Source organism: Leishmania mexicana, chromosome 21 (genome assembly GCF_000234665.1).
Source record: "Leishmania mexicana MHOM/GT/2001/U1103 complete genome, chromosome 21".
Taxonomy (NCBI): Eukaryota; Euglenozoa; class Kinetoplastea; order Trypanosomatida; family Trypanosomatidae; genus Leishmania; species Leishmania mexicana.
In genome coordinates this window covers 606,506-618,623 of record NC_018325.1, presented here as the reverse complement: position 1 = coordinate 618,623, position 12,118 = coordinate 606,506, and the positions used below count along the sequence as shown (strand labels likewise).

The 12,118-nt window shown below is 60.1% G+C and overlaps 4 protein-coding genes across 4 annotated transcripts; all 4 read left to right on the top strand.

Annotated features, from left to right (window-relative positions):
• Position 1: 1 nt before the first annotated feature.
• LMXM_21_1555 (conserved hypothetical protein) lies at positions 2–1,189 on the top strand (the record flags this gene model as incomplete). The annotated part of the gene is made up of 1 exon (XM_003875365.1): positions 2–1,189. The coding sequence occupies one exon, from the start codon at positions 2–4 to the stop codon at positions 1,187–1,189; it is 1,188 nt and encodes a 395-aa protein (XP_003875414.1).
• A 1,676-nt stretch (positions 1,190–2,865) lies between these two features.
• Positions 2,866–4,173, top strand: LMXM_21_1552 (putative RNA helicase; the record flags this gene model as incomplete). Its single annotated transcript, XM_003875364.1, has 1 exon — positions 2,866–4,173. One exon carries the CDS (start codon positions 2,866–2,868, stop codon positions 4,171–4,173), a length of 1,308 nt encoding a protein of 435 aa, XP_003875413.1.
• A 2,646-nt stretch (positions 4,174–6,819) lies between these two features.
• LMXM_21_1560 (conserved hypothetical protein) lies at positions 6,820–8,451 on the top strand (the record flags this gene model as incomplete). Its single annotated transcript, XM_003875363.1, has 1 exon — positions 6,820–8,451. The coding sequence occupies one exon, from the start codon at positions 6,820–6,822 to the stop codon at positions 8,449–8,451; it is 1,632 nt and encodes a 543-aa protein (XP_003875412.1).
• A 1,328-nt stretch (positions 8,452–9,779) lies between these two features.
• LMXM_21_1550 (putative 40S ribosomal protein S11) lies at positions 9,780–10,205 on the top strand (the record flags this gene model as incomplete). Its single annotated transcript, XM_003875362.1, has 1 exon — positions 9,780–10,205. One exon carries the CDS (start codon positions 9,780–9,782, stop codon positions 10,203–10,205), a length of 426 nt encoding a protein of 141 aa, XP_003875411.1.
• Between the last annotated feature and the right edge of the window lie 1,913 nt (positions 10,206–12,118).

Sequence of the window (12,118 nt, the reverse complement as noted above, 5' to 3'; positions counted from 1 at the left end):
CATGCAGGGAACGTGGAGCGTGCTCAAGAAGAACTGCCTGAACTTCGTCCCTGGGCTGGCGCTGTTCGCCAACCAGTCTCGCGATGCTTTCACGACGTGGCTGAAGATCTACAATCGTGGGTACAAGTACGGCCCGCAGGAATTCTACGAGCAGGCGGAGGTGTACACCCCGGACTACTGGAAGCGCGGCCACTCTCAGGACAAGAATATGTGGGTGGACATGAAACTTAGCGAGGAGGTGTCGCAGAAGGAGCTGGCGCAGCTGATGCAATACAAGCACGACCTCTGGCGCATGGGACACGGCCTTGGCCTCGGCCTGTTCCTTGGCGGCTACGCACTCATCCCGGCCTTCTTCTTGCTATCGAGCGATACCTTTGCCCCATCGTGCTTCTGCAGGACCGAGGAGGAGAAGAAAGCCTGGCGTGAGGCGCAGGACATGTACCGCTACCGCAGCGCCCCGTCCTACATCATGGACACTAAGTGGTACTTTGACTTCCACGCGTACCCGTGGAACGCGACGCAGGAGCGCGCCTGGGACGACCTGTTTGAGAAGAACAACGTGCGCCGCGACCCGAAGTTGCTGCGACCGGCCGCTGAGATGTACGACGGATTTCTGAAGTTCTACCAGATTCGCCGCAAGTCGCTCCGCCACCTTGCGCGCAGCATGAACCTCCCCACCTTCCCGCTGCTGAGTCGCACGTGCGCCAGCACCCGCGTGAGGGACTACTGGAGCCTGACGTGGAACGAGGACTACATGGTGATCACGCAGAAGCTGCACCACCAGATGTCGGACGAGGACCTGCATGACTACGCCTGGCGTCGCTTCCTAGCCCCGTACGACAAGAACCTCTCGCGTGACGAGATCATGACGCGCGTCAACGACTACCACGAGTTCCTCGGCCCCAAGTTTGTGGAGGAGGGCAAGGCTCCGAACCTGATCATCCTGACCAACTACGTGCTCGGCTACTACAACGACCCGGCGTACCTCGTGGAGGATATTTCTGCGCTGGATGGCAACGACTTCGAGTACATGGCGCACTACGGCAAGGATGCCTTCCTGCGCCGTCTCGAGTTCGAGAACGGCCCGCTGCGTGACCAGGTTGAGGCCCACACGCAGAAGCTGATCGCCGATCGCGCGGCCGCCGCGGCGGCGGAGGCGACGGGTAAGGCACCGCAGGTGATGGCGTAGGCTAACTGGGGAAGACGAAACGAACAGGCAAAGGATTAAGGTTTATGCGCGTGTGTAGTCGGCCTCAGAGGCAGCGACAGGGGAGGAGGTGCCAAAGAGGGCTGCGAGCGATACAGAGCGCCAGGTAGGCTACGGTGATGGAGCCAGGAGGGGAGGATGGGGAGGGGGAGAGATGCTGCCGTTGGCCTCTAAAGCCATCCTGCGTGTGTGTGTGTCTCCCTCCCTCTTCATGCTTCCCACCTCATCTCTCCCGTAGCACATGCCCCTCCCCCCATGCAACAAAGATGTTTGTCTTTTCGCTGATGTTGGCCGCCAGCACTGCCCCCTCTCGCTTCGCGATCTCAGCGCTGCGTGAAGGAGTGTGTGTACGTGCTCCATTTCCCGGCTGCGCTGGCTCCTCATCTCTCCTTCTCTCGTGCTCGACTCCGTGGCCGCTCCGTTGCCTCTGTATTGCCTGTTTGTACTTGATTATATCTAGGAAGTAGGGTTTAACAACGAGAAAGATGGCACCCAGCTCTTATGTGTGGGTGTGCGTGTACGTGTGCTTGCCCCCCCCCCCCACCCACACCCCACCCCTCCACGTCGACACACACGGACCTTCTCGCGTGTCGCTCTTCGCTCCATCTCCCGCCTTTTTCTTTCACGGTTTAGCGTTTCCTTGTGTTTCCCGCTTGTATCGCCAGAGACGACGCCGATGGTGCCCACCCACACACGGGCAGCAATGATAGCGCAGCGTAGGGGATGGGGAGAGGGAGCCTTTTCAAGGGAGGGGGAGAAGGGGAGGGGGTGGCATCGCCTGGCTGCATTCTCCGTCTGTCAGCCTCTGGACTCCCCTGTTGCCGTTGTCTTTTCATCGCTGCTGCAGTGAGAGTGCCCTTTTGTGTGTCCGTGTGATGTGCGTGCGATCGGTGTGGGCGTGTGCGTGATGTCGTGGGAAGGTTGAACCCCTCTTTCTCTTGTAGTGTAGCACAGACTATAAAACACATGCCTAACGAAGAGCGCGAAGGCGGAGTCTACCATCTACGTTCTCGTGAGCCGGTAGGCGAATGGGCAATGACGCCACTTGGAGTCCTCTCAACCGGTGCGCTCCACTAGGAAGACGGGAGCGTAAGAAGGTACAAGGGTCGTCGTTCCATGATGGGAGAGATACCACCACGTCCACCCCCACCACCTTCGACGAGCACATCTTCCTTTCTTTGCCTCGTCATTCGCTTGGCTTTCACGGAGGATGGTGGTGGGCTAGAGATTAGCGCCGACCCCCTCTCCCCAATCTGTGCTGCTTAAAGTCGCCCAAGCGCCCAGCAGGGCTGAAGGGCCGGTCATGGCAACTGTGGTGCTTCGGGGGCTCATTGCTCACGATGCCCCCACTCCCCATTTCCTTCGCAGAGTTTCAATGCGTGCATCGGCGCCCTCAATGTGTACCTCTCTCTCTGTCTCTGTGTATGCATGCGTGCCTTCATCTTCGGTCCCTTGGGTGGGGGGCGCACGCACATACTCACACCCACACGCCCACGCGCCACCGCCTGCCACGTCTCTCCTGACGCACAACAAGAGCCACCGTAGCCAGAACGAGAAGAATACGAGAGCAACCAGCAACAGCACGACGCACACACTCACACGTTACGCCGTCCTTTTTTCTCCTTCCCTCTCACTTGTGCCATCTTCATTGAGCGATAATGAGCAGCGATCTTGCGGACTTCGATGGCGATGATGTCAGGACCACCGTCGTGGCGGCGCAGCCGATGGGCGTCGGTATGGGCACCCACAGCGCCGTCGCCCTCGGTGGCTTCCAGGACTTCTGCCTGAAGAGCGAGCTCGCGAATGCCATCCGCGAGAACGGCTTTGAGCACCCGTCGGAGGTGCAGCACCAGGCGCTGCCTAAGGCGATGCTTGGCGCCGATATTCTTGCCCAGGCCAAGTCAGGTATGGGTAAGACGGCTGTCTTCGTCTTCGCGCTGCTGGAGCAGGTGGAGAAGGTACCGCAGGGACAGAAGCCGTACTGCCAGGCTGTCGTGCTGGTGCACGCCCGCGAGCTGGCCTACCAGATCGAGCAGGAGTTCAAGCGCTTCAGCAAGTACCTTCCATACGCCACCACCGGCGTCTTCTTCGGCGGCATCCCGGAGGACGAGAACGTGAAGCAGCTGAAGAAGGAGGTGCCAGCGATCATCGTCGGCACGCCGGGCCGCATGAAGGCGCTCATCCAGAACAAGGCCTTTGACACGACGCGCGTGAAGTGGTTTGTGGTCGACGAGTTCGACCGCTGCCTGGAGGACGTGAAAATGCGCCGTGACGTGCAGGAAATCTTCATGAAGCTGCCCAAGGAGAAGCAGGTGATGATGTTCTCGGCCACGATGACGGATGAGCTGCGCGATGTGGCAAAGAAGTTCATGAAGGACGCGACGGAGATTTACGTGGATCAGCGGGCAAAGCTAACCCTGCACGGCCTGGCGCAGTTCTACATGAGCGTCACGGAGTCGGAGAAGACGCGCCGGCTGGCGGAGATCCTCGACGTTGTGGAGTTCAACCAGGCGATCATCTTCACATCCTCGGTCGAGCGCTGCGAGGCGCTGAACCGCCAGCTACAGCAGATGAAGTTCCCGTCGCAGGCCGTGCACTCCCGCATGAGCCAGGAGGAGCGCCTGCGCGTGTACGAGAGCTGCAAGGCGAACAACACCCGCATCATGGTCGCTACCGACCTCTTCGGCCGCGGCGTCGACTTTGACCGCATCAACCTCGTTGTGCAGTACGACATGGCCTCCGAGGCCGACAGCTACCTTCACCGAGTCGGCCGCGCCGGCCGCTTCGGGACGAAGGGACTGACAATTGCCTTCATCACGACAGACGAGAAGGAGATCAAGCGCGAGAACCGCACCTACACGGATGGCGGCATCATGAAGGAGGTGCAGGAGCGCTTCGAGATGAAGGTCGAGGAGCTGACGGACATCAACACCCAGCTGAACGAGAACCAGTACATGAACAAGTAAGTCGTTTGACAAGACGACATCTACGCCTATGGATGTGGTGGTGCCCGATAACGCATGTGTCCGGGCCCCGTATGTTTATGTGACCTGTAGCTGTCTCCCTCTGTGTGTGTGTGTGTCTGTGCGTGTTTATGCGTGGCTGTGGTGTCTGCGCACGCACGCACGCACGTCTCCCGGATTATCATAGAGAGCCTTCCTGGATCGTTCTCCCGTTCCTTGAGAGAAGGTGAGGAGGGAAGTTCCTCGCGTGTGTGTGTGTTGGCCGTATTCGTTTCGCTTGTGTCGCGTGCTTGGCGCTTCGCTTCGTTTTCTTCTGGCTGTGGTGTCGCATAGATCGGAGGCGTGTGCTCATGCAGTGGATGGTTGGTTGCTGTGGGTCTTTGTCTATCGAGTGCCGGCGGGCTGCGGGTGGGGTGATGGGGTAGTGGCGTTGGAGGACGAAGACGGCCCCGCGAACGAGTGGGTGTGTCCCTCGCGTGTTTCCTGTTCCAGGCACACTGCTCCCCCTCCCCCTCCCCACCCTCTTCTCTTCGCATGTCGGAGAGAAGCAAAGTTGTAGCGTTGACGCTCTTTGTAAGTACTTGTTTTGTTACCTAAAAGGAAGAAACCTTACCCACCCGGCCGCCCCTCCCCCCCCCCCCCATCCCCATCCCCCGATCCTCGTCTGCCACACCCACCCACCTCCGATCCTCATCGTCCTCTCGTGACTTGGGGGTGGCGGCAGAGCGGAGAGGCGAAGAGGCGTGGTGAGCAGGGCTGGGTCGGATGGGGTAACGCAGAAAAGGTAAATTAGGAAGAGAGAGAGAGCGGCGACAATGTCCACAGCCATGCGTGCGTGTGTGTTGTGTGTGTGTGTGTGTAGCTCGGTATATGCGTGTCTTGTGGGTGTTGCGAGGCGGGGCAGGCACATAAAGGCGAGCGGGAGAGCGAAAGAGGAGCGAGGCGCCATCGAGCAAGGTTGTGCTTCGGCCACACACACACGCACGCACGCAGAAACACAGACACAGACACGGGCGGACTGCGGGACGTGTAGAGGGAGGGCAGCGAGCGACAAGAATAGATGAGCAGAAGCGGAAAGGATGCGAGGGGTGTATCGGCACACACCCACACAGCCGATGCCTCATGCACACGGACTTGCCCGCACTCCGATGTGGTCGCGATGGAGGTCTTCGGTGGGCAGTGTAGCGTGCTGCTGGGATAGGAGAGGTGTGGGGTGAGGAGAGAGGAGAAGGGTGGCCCTTGATTCCTTGTCCTCTGGTCAAGCCTCGGCATCGCCCGCCTCCACCACATATACACGGTGGAGAGGCGGATGGCTTTCACTGCCCACGGGTCACGAAAGGCAAAGAAGGAACGGAGGAAGGGGAGGGTGAGCGGAAGGAGACGATAGGATTCGCAGAGTCGGACAGCGGGTGACGTGGGATCCGGTGTGGCGGGTCGCTTACCCCTTCCCCCCTCCCCCCTGTGTCTGCCCCATCCATTGTCCCCCTTACCTTTGCCTTCTCCCTTTCAGCCCCTTCCCTGCCCCCCCCCCCCGCCCTCCCCAGGCCGCTCTCTGCTCTTCACCGACACAGGCGTAGGGAAGCGTAACTGGGTACGTGCTCGCGACCATCTCTTGAGTACCCCCCCCCCCCACACACACACACGTCTGTGTGTGGGACCCCACCTCACGCCTCCCCACCGGAAGCTAAGCGCGTACTCGCTCCTCTTTCTTCTTTCTCCCTCCCCTTCCGCATCATCTCCTCGCCATTCAACCCCTCTCTCTCTCCGTCTCATGCGCTCGTTGAGCGTTGGCCCACACCCCTTTCCGCTGTGCCCCCGACCCCTCCCCCATCACTGATGGCCGCACTCGCATGCGCGCCACCTCAAGTCCGAACAGAAACCATCTGCACACTTACACACACACAGTGATACGTCACTACCACCCTCCCCCAAGCTACCTGTCCTTACTACTCAGACGTGTGCTGCACGTCGAGAGAGAAGCATCGAAGCTGAAAGAGGTGTGCCCACCAGATAAGAGCGAGGGCACGCTACCGGTCTCGTTTCGCTCTCGGCCTGGTTGTGAGCGTGGGTGCGCACCTGCCATTTGGCTGCATCGCCTCTCTGCGTGCACGCGCGTGACCTTTGCCTCTTCGCTCATCCCCCCTCCTCCTCCTCCTCCACACACACACACACACACACACTGCACACTTCCCGCCCTTCGGCACTTCCTTCTCTACTCAATACGACTTAACAGTAACGACGCGCAAGCGTCGTCTTGTACGCTCCGTCTTCGCTTTTTCTTTGTTGCTGTGCTCTGCCTTGTTGTGCCTGCGTCTCTTCACGACCCGCGCACACTTAGATTCCCCCCTCCCCCTCCTCCTCCTCCTCTTCCTCCCCCTTCCTTGTTTTCTGTTGGCGTGTGTGTGCCTGTGTGTGAGGGCGGCGTATTCGTTACTGTGTCTGTATCCCGTGTCTTCCCTCCCCGCCCCCGCCCCGGCGCCCGGGCCTCTGTCTGGCGTTACCGAGAGAGAGAAGTCGAAGGAGAAAGGTTGCGTCCGACAGCAACGGCGTAAAAGCGTGCAACAAGATCCTGCACACGCACGCACACGCACCTGGGAAATTGATATAAAGTTTGAGCAACCCACCTTTCTGTGTGTGTGCTCAGGCGAGATGCACATCTACAGCAAAGACCAGCAGGCGTTTCACCTGCAGCGCACCCCGGCAGAGAAGTGGTGGTCGCGCGTGAACACGTTTATCGTGGTTGTGCAGCTGGCGTGCTTTCTCTCCATCGTCATCCGCACCGTCGCGGGCGCATCGAACTCCATGTCGAACAGTTTCTTCACCACCTCGGTTCTCTCGCTCAAGGCGCCGTACATTGTAGAGGGCTGCGTGTACAACGTGACCCGGCGCCATGCCTTCTTCAACAATGTGAAGTACTCGCTGAGCAAGGATAACGTCGGCTACTTTGTGAGTCGTGCCGTGCTTAACATTCGCTACCTGATTGCCCTCGCCGCCGCGCACGTGACCCTGAGTGCGATCAACCGACTGTGGTTCGAGACGAACACACACGAAATCCGTTATCACTTCGTGGTCTTCCGCAAAGACATGATCACGACCTGGGAGATCTTGCTGATGGTGATGAGCTTTGTCGTGACTCTCGGTATTACGACGGAAAACCAAATCATGACCGACTACATCACCCACTGCACCGCCAGCAGCGTCACCAGTGGCCACTTTTACAACTCAGTACAACCGTACACAGAGCTCATCGTGTCGTACATCATATCCATTGTTGCCACGGTGATCAACGCGGCGTTTGCGGTGTGGAACTTGTCGAAGAAAAACCCGCTCGACCTCATGCTGCGCGAGGCGAAGCGGCAGCAGGAAGAGTGGAAGCAGACGATGGAGCAGTACTACGGACTGGGCAACCCGGACGCCACCACCGCCGCGCAGTCAGAGGGGCACGCCGGCGGCCCGCAGCCACAGGTAATCTACGCTGACAACCGCGCCACCACTGTCAGCCCCAACGCGGACGCAGCAGCCGTGCTTCCTGTGAGCGGCAGCGAGTTTGCCAAGGCCGGCGAGGCAGATCCGCTACGGCGTCACCGCCACGGCCGTCACCACTCCACTCACAAGGGACTCGGTCACCGCTTAAGCGCCATCTCGTCATCGCTGCGGCGGCGCTCGCACTCCGAGGATGAGCTGAAGCTGAGTACATCACAGCCCCCGCCGCAGTTCACCCTGTCTCCTCCTCAACAGCAAGCAAGCTTCGAGCAGGAGCCGCCGCACTTCGGCCCGAGCGTCAGCCGCCCACTAACGCCGGTCTTGAACGAAGAGTATGACCAGGTGGAAATACCAGAGGTGCGGCAGTACGGTGTGGGTGAAGGTGCCCTCAGCGACCGTGTTGGACCTACGACTGCCATGATGGGGGGCCCCAGCGCCGTTATAGAGTCCTCCAACTCCGGACGGTACGACTTGCACGAGGTTAATGACGACGAGGACGATGAGCGCGGTGTTGTCGTGGAGGCTGACATCAAGGACAGCTCCCTGCGCGGCGGTCAGGTCTCCTATACGGTTACAGATGGTGCTGGTGGTGTTGCCGGCGGTCATCTTCACGGCATGAGTGGTTCGGAAGCGTCGACAGCGCTTGTGGCCGCCCACCTCGCCACCACGCCACCACCACCGCCCGTGTACAGCGGTGATCGTCGGCAACAGGCGCAGATGAGCCGAGGCCAGATGCTGGCACCGCCGTCTCCACTGCAGGGCGGGGCTGAGACGACAGACGACACGGTGCACTTGTAGGGTGCCCCCTCCCCCCGTAGGGGCAGAAGAGAAAAAGGTGGAAGGGTACGAGGAGACGGGGGAGGGGAGGAGGGTGGCCGCGGCATCAGCAGGGGATCGCACTCTGGGTAGGCGGCTTCGATAGATTTAGAGCATCGTTCATAGTGCCGATGTGTTAGAGTAAGCTGTGTGATGATCGGTGTGTGTGTGTGCTGCCCTGTCAAGGCGCTGCGCTTGCTCCATGGACGGTTCCCGCCCTCCTCCTCTTCCTCGTCCTTTCTCTGCTCTGGCTCGCGTTACTACTCTCTGTGGGTGTGTCTACGCCCCGCTTGCTGGTCTTCTTTCTTTTACCGGCGATCGCACGGTGCGGTGGCGGATGGGCGCTTTCAAGTGTTGCGTTGTGCTGGTATATGTGTGCGTGTTTCGCAGCAACTCTCGGCCACGTCCACCGACACGGTCGCAAAGACCGTGATACATCACCGTTCGTCCCTCTCCTCCTGCTGGCTCAGCCCTCGCGCTATCTCTATCAGTCTCTCTGAAGCGCGGTGCGTTACGACGAGGCGTGAGCAACAGCCTTCCTCCGCCTCATCTCGTAATGCTGTGCGGATGGCGATGGCGTGTGGCAGTCTCTGCCCCCCCCCCCTCTCTTCTTGCTTGCCGTTTCCTTCACGACGTCCCACACCGTCGCCATTATTGAGGGACGCATGCCCATTGTGTCACTGCACTCGACGGCGATCCGCGTTCAAGCTACACACACATACACAAGGTGGAGGGCGAGTGAAGCACACCCCTGTGTCGTGCGCTGAAGGACCTGCGAAGGAGGGAGAGATGCCCTCACTCCACTGTTCCTGAGTGCGCTTGCGGTCTGCTGGACACCGGCGTATGCCAGGTGTGTCCGAAGAAGGCAGTGGTGGAGGGCTTTTGCAGGAAGGCGTGATGTGCAGGTGCGTCTTTCTGAAGACAGCAAGGGGTGTGGGCGGCGAATTCAGTGCCGCATGCTCGGTCCTCCGTGTCGTGCGTGCCCCCCTCCCCCTCGCCGCCCCCACCTCCGTCTCTCTTTCTTCACCAAAAAGTGCCTTCCTTGCGCCCCAGTGTCTCTGTCGGGGTACCACTCTGCGACCTCTCCTCCCCTTCCCGCTCTCCGTTTTCGGTTCCCATCGACTCCACGAACGCGTACACACACATGCGCACACCCACTCTCGCTCGCTCAGGACGTTCTGAAGAACCCCTCTCTTCTTGATCGCAAGAGCACCATGTCCGTTGCGCCCCAGTACTACCACGCGCATGCGGTGGATGCCACCATTCAGCACGAGAAGGCGTACCAGCGCCAGACCGCGGTGAATGAGAACATGCACCGCCCGAGCCGCAAGCACGTCAACAAGTCCGGCCACATCCGCTATTCCAAGAAGATCGGTCTCGGCTTCAAGACCCCGGCGAAGGCGCTGAACGGTAAGTACATCGATCGCAAGTGCCCCTTCACGAGCAACGTGGTGATCCGCGGCCGCATCCTGCGCGGCATTGTGCACTCCACCAAGATGCACCGCACCATCATCATCCGCCGCAACTATCTGCATTTCATCAAGAAGTACCAGCGTTACCAGAAGCGCCACAAGTCCCTGGCCGTCCACTGCAGCCCCGCCTTCGACCCGAAGCAGGGTGATGAGGTCGTCATTGGCCAGTGCCGCCCGCTCAGCAAGACGATCCGCTACAACGTCTTGGAGGTGGTGTCGAAGAGCTCTGCCGACAAGATGGGCAAGAAGTTCGCCAAGAACTAAGCAGGAGATGCGCTGCCGCTTTTTCCGTTCATGTCATGGCAAGCATGATGGCGTGCATGGCGTGCTTGACATGTGATTGTGTATTCACTCACATAGTCCCCATCACGGGTTCGTCGTCCGTTTCGCCGCACTCTCTCTCTCTCCTGCCCTGCGTGATTCTTTCCATCTTTCTCTCGCTGTTCCTCTCCCCCCACACGCACACACACACACACACACATACCGAAATACGCGCATGCACGCACCATTGCTCCATTCTGTCACGTCTTTTGGGCGTGTATGTGTGTATGCGTGTGAGTGTGTTGCCTGCCGCATGGTGATGGTGGTGAGCGAGGCGGGGGAGGGGGTTAGTCGCGAGAGTGGGGTGGGTGGGCCAAGATGGCAGGCCGAGGGAGGAGGGGGGAGGTGACGGCGTCTCTTTACTTTCTATCATTCTTTTCTGTACTTTCTCAGTTCACCAACCCAATCCAAAGACTCGAGGCAGCGGTAGCAAAACGGTCGTCGCACTCCTCGCGCGTCTCCGCCCCCGTCGCACACGCCCACACCGTGCCACACACATGACAGGCATTGGCTGCGCGCGGGCGTGCGTATGTGTAGCGTCGGGCAAGGGGCAAGGGAGGGAGCGCAGGCGGAGATGCTGGCGCAGGAAACGCAAAAGGCGTTGTTTCTCCAGCCATTTCGGTGAGCGACGCACACTCGCACCACCACCACCACCGACTCTAAATCGCCCTCGTCGCCGGGCCCTCCACTATTGGAACGGCAAGCAGGCGGCGGCGAAGTTGAGGCAGCGGCGGCGGTGGACGCGGCTCTATGCACAGTATGAAACACCTGCAGCGTCGTGGCATTATCCTCACCCATACGCGTGGGCTCTGCCCGTCTTCGTGGCAAGCCGTCATCCACTCCTTTTGTCCCCTTCTCCCACCCTTGGCGCCGAGGGCTGCTCTCGGTCTCGCCCACCTCCACGGGCTACATGGGAGGACATCTAGTCGTGCCCGTGGCGCTGTATTCCTCTCCCTCTATTCCCGCACCTTGCTTTGCCCTCGCCTCTTGAGCGGCGGTTTTGCGTTCCGCTTTTGTCGCGCTGTATGCCCCCGCCAAGGTGTCGGTGGTGGCGCGCTGCATAACGAGGGCAACACATATTTACGTGCGTGTGTGTGTGCGCGCCACGCACCCTGGTGTCTGCCCCCCCCCCCTCCCACAGACGTATAAAGGCACACACACACACACACACATTTCGTAAACCCCCTTCCTCCGCCTCTGATCAAGTATACATACACGCGCTGAGCTCTTTGCATGTCCTCGTTATCATCCGCCCCCCTCCACCCCTCTTCTACGCCTCCTCGGTCACGTACGGTGGCTTCATTTCTTTTTTTCCTCTCTTCGGTTTTGGTCCGTCTGTCGGTGTCTGCGTGTATCTGCGTGTGTCTGTGTCTGTCGGCGTGTGTGATCGGCCGCCGCCTCTGCTTCGCTAGATGTGTGCGTGGCGGTATTCGGCAGGCAGCAACAAGGGCGCCACTGGTGGCGGTCTCGGTGGCGGTTCCGCATTTGGCGGTGTGGCACCCGGAGCATCGACCCCTTTCTCGACGGGGCTCGGCGGCAGTCAGGTGAGTAACACTGCTGGTGCCCTTCTCCGACAGAACGCGGTCCCAAGAGCCGGCGGCAGCGTCTTTGGTGGGATTGGAGATTCCGTCAACCCCGCAGGTGCGCGCTTCCCGCTCTCTGCGGACGCCGCGGCTGAAGCGCTGGCGGCGGCGGGTCAGCAGCGAGGCGTCGTGCACCCGTTGAGTGCCAAAGATGGCGTCGATGAGGAAGATGTGTATGAAGAGAGCGAAGAGGGGTACAAGAGCGACGACTATGGTCATGGCGGAGAGCGATCGCTGTCTGAGAAAACGGCGGAGGCCGCCGCCTCGGTGTTC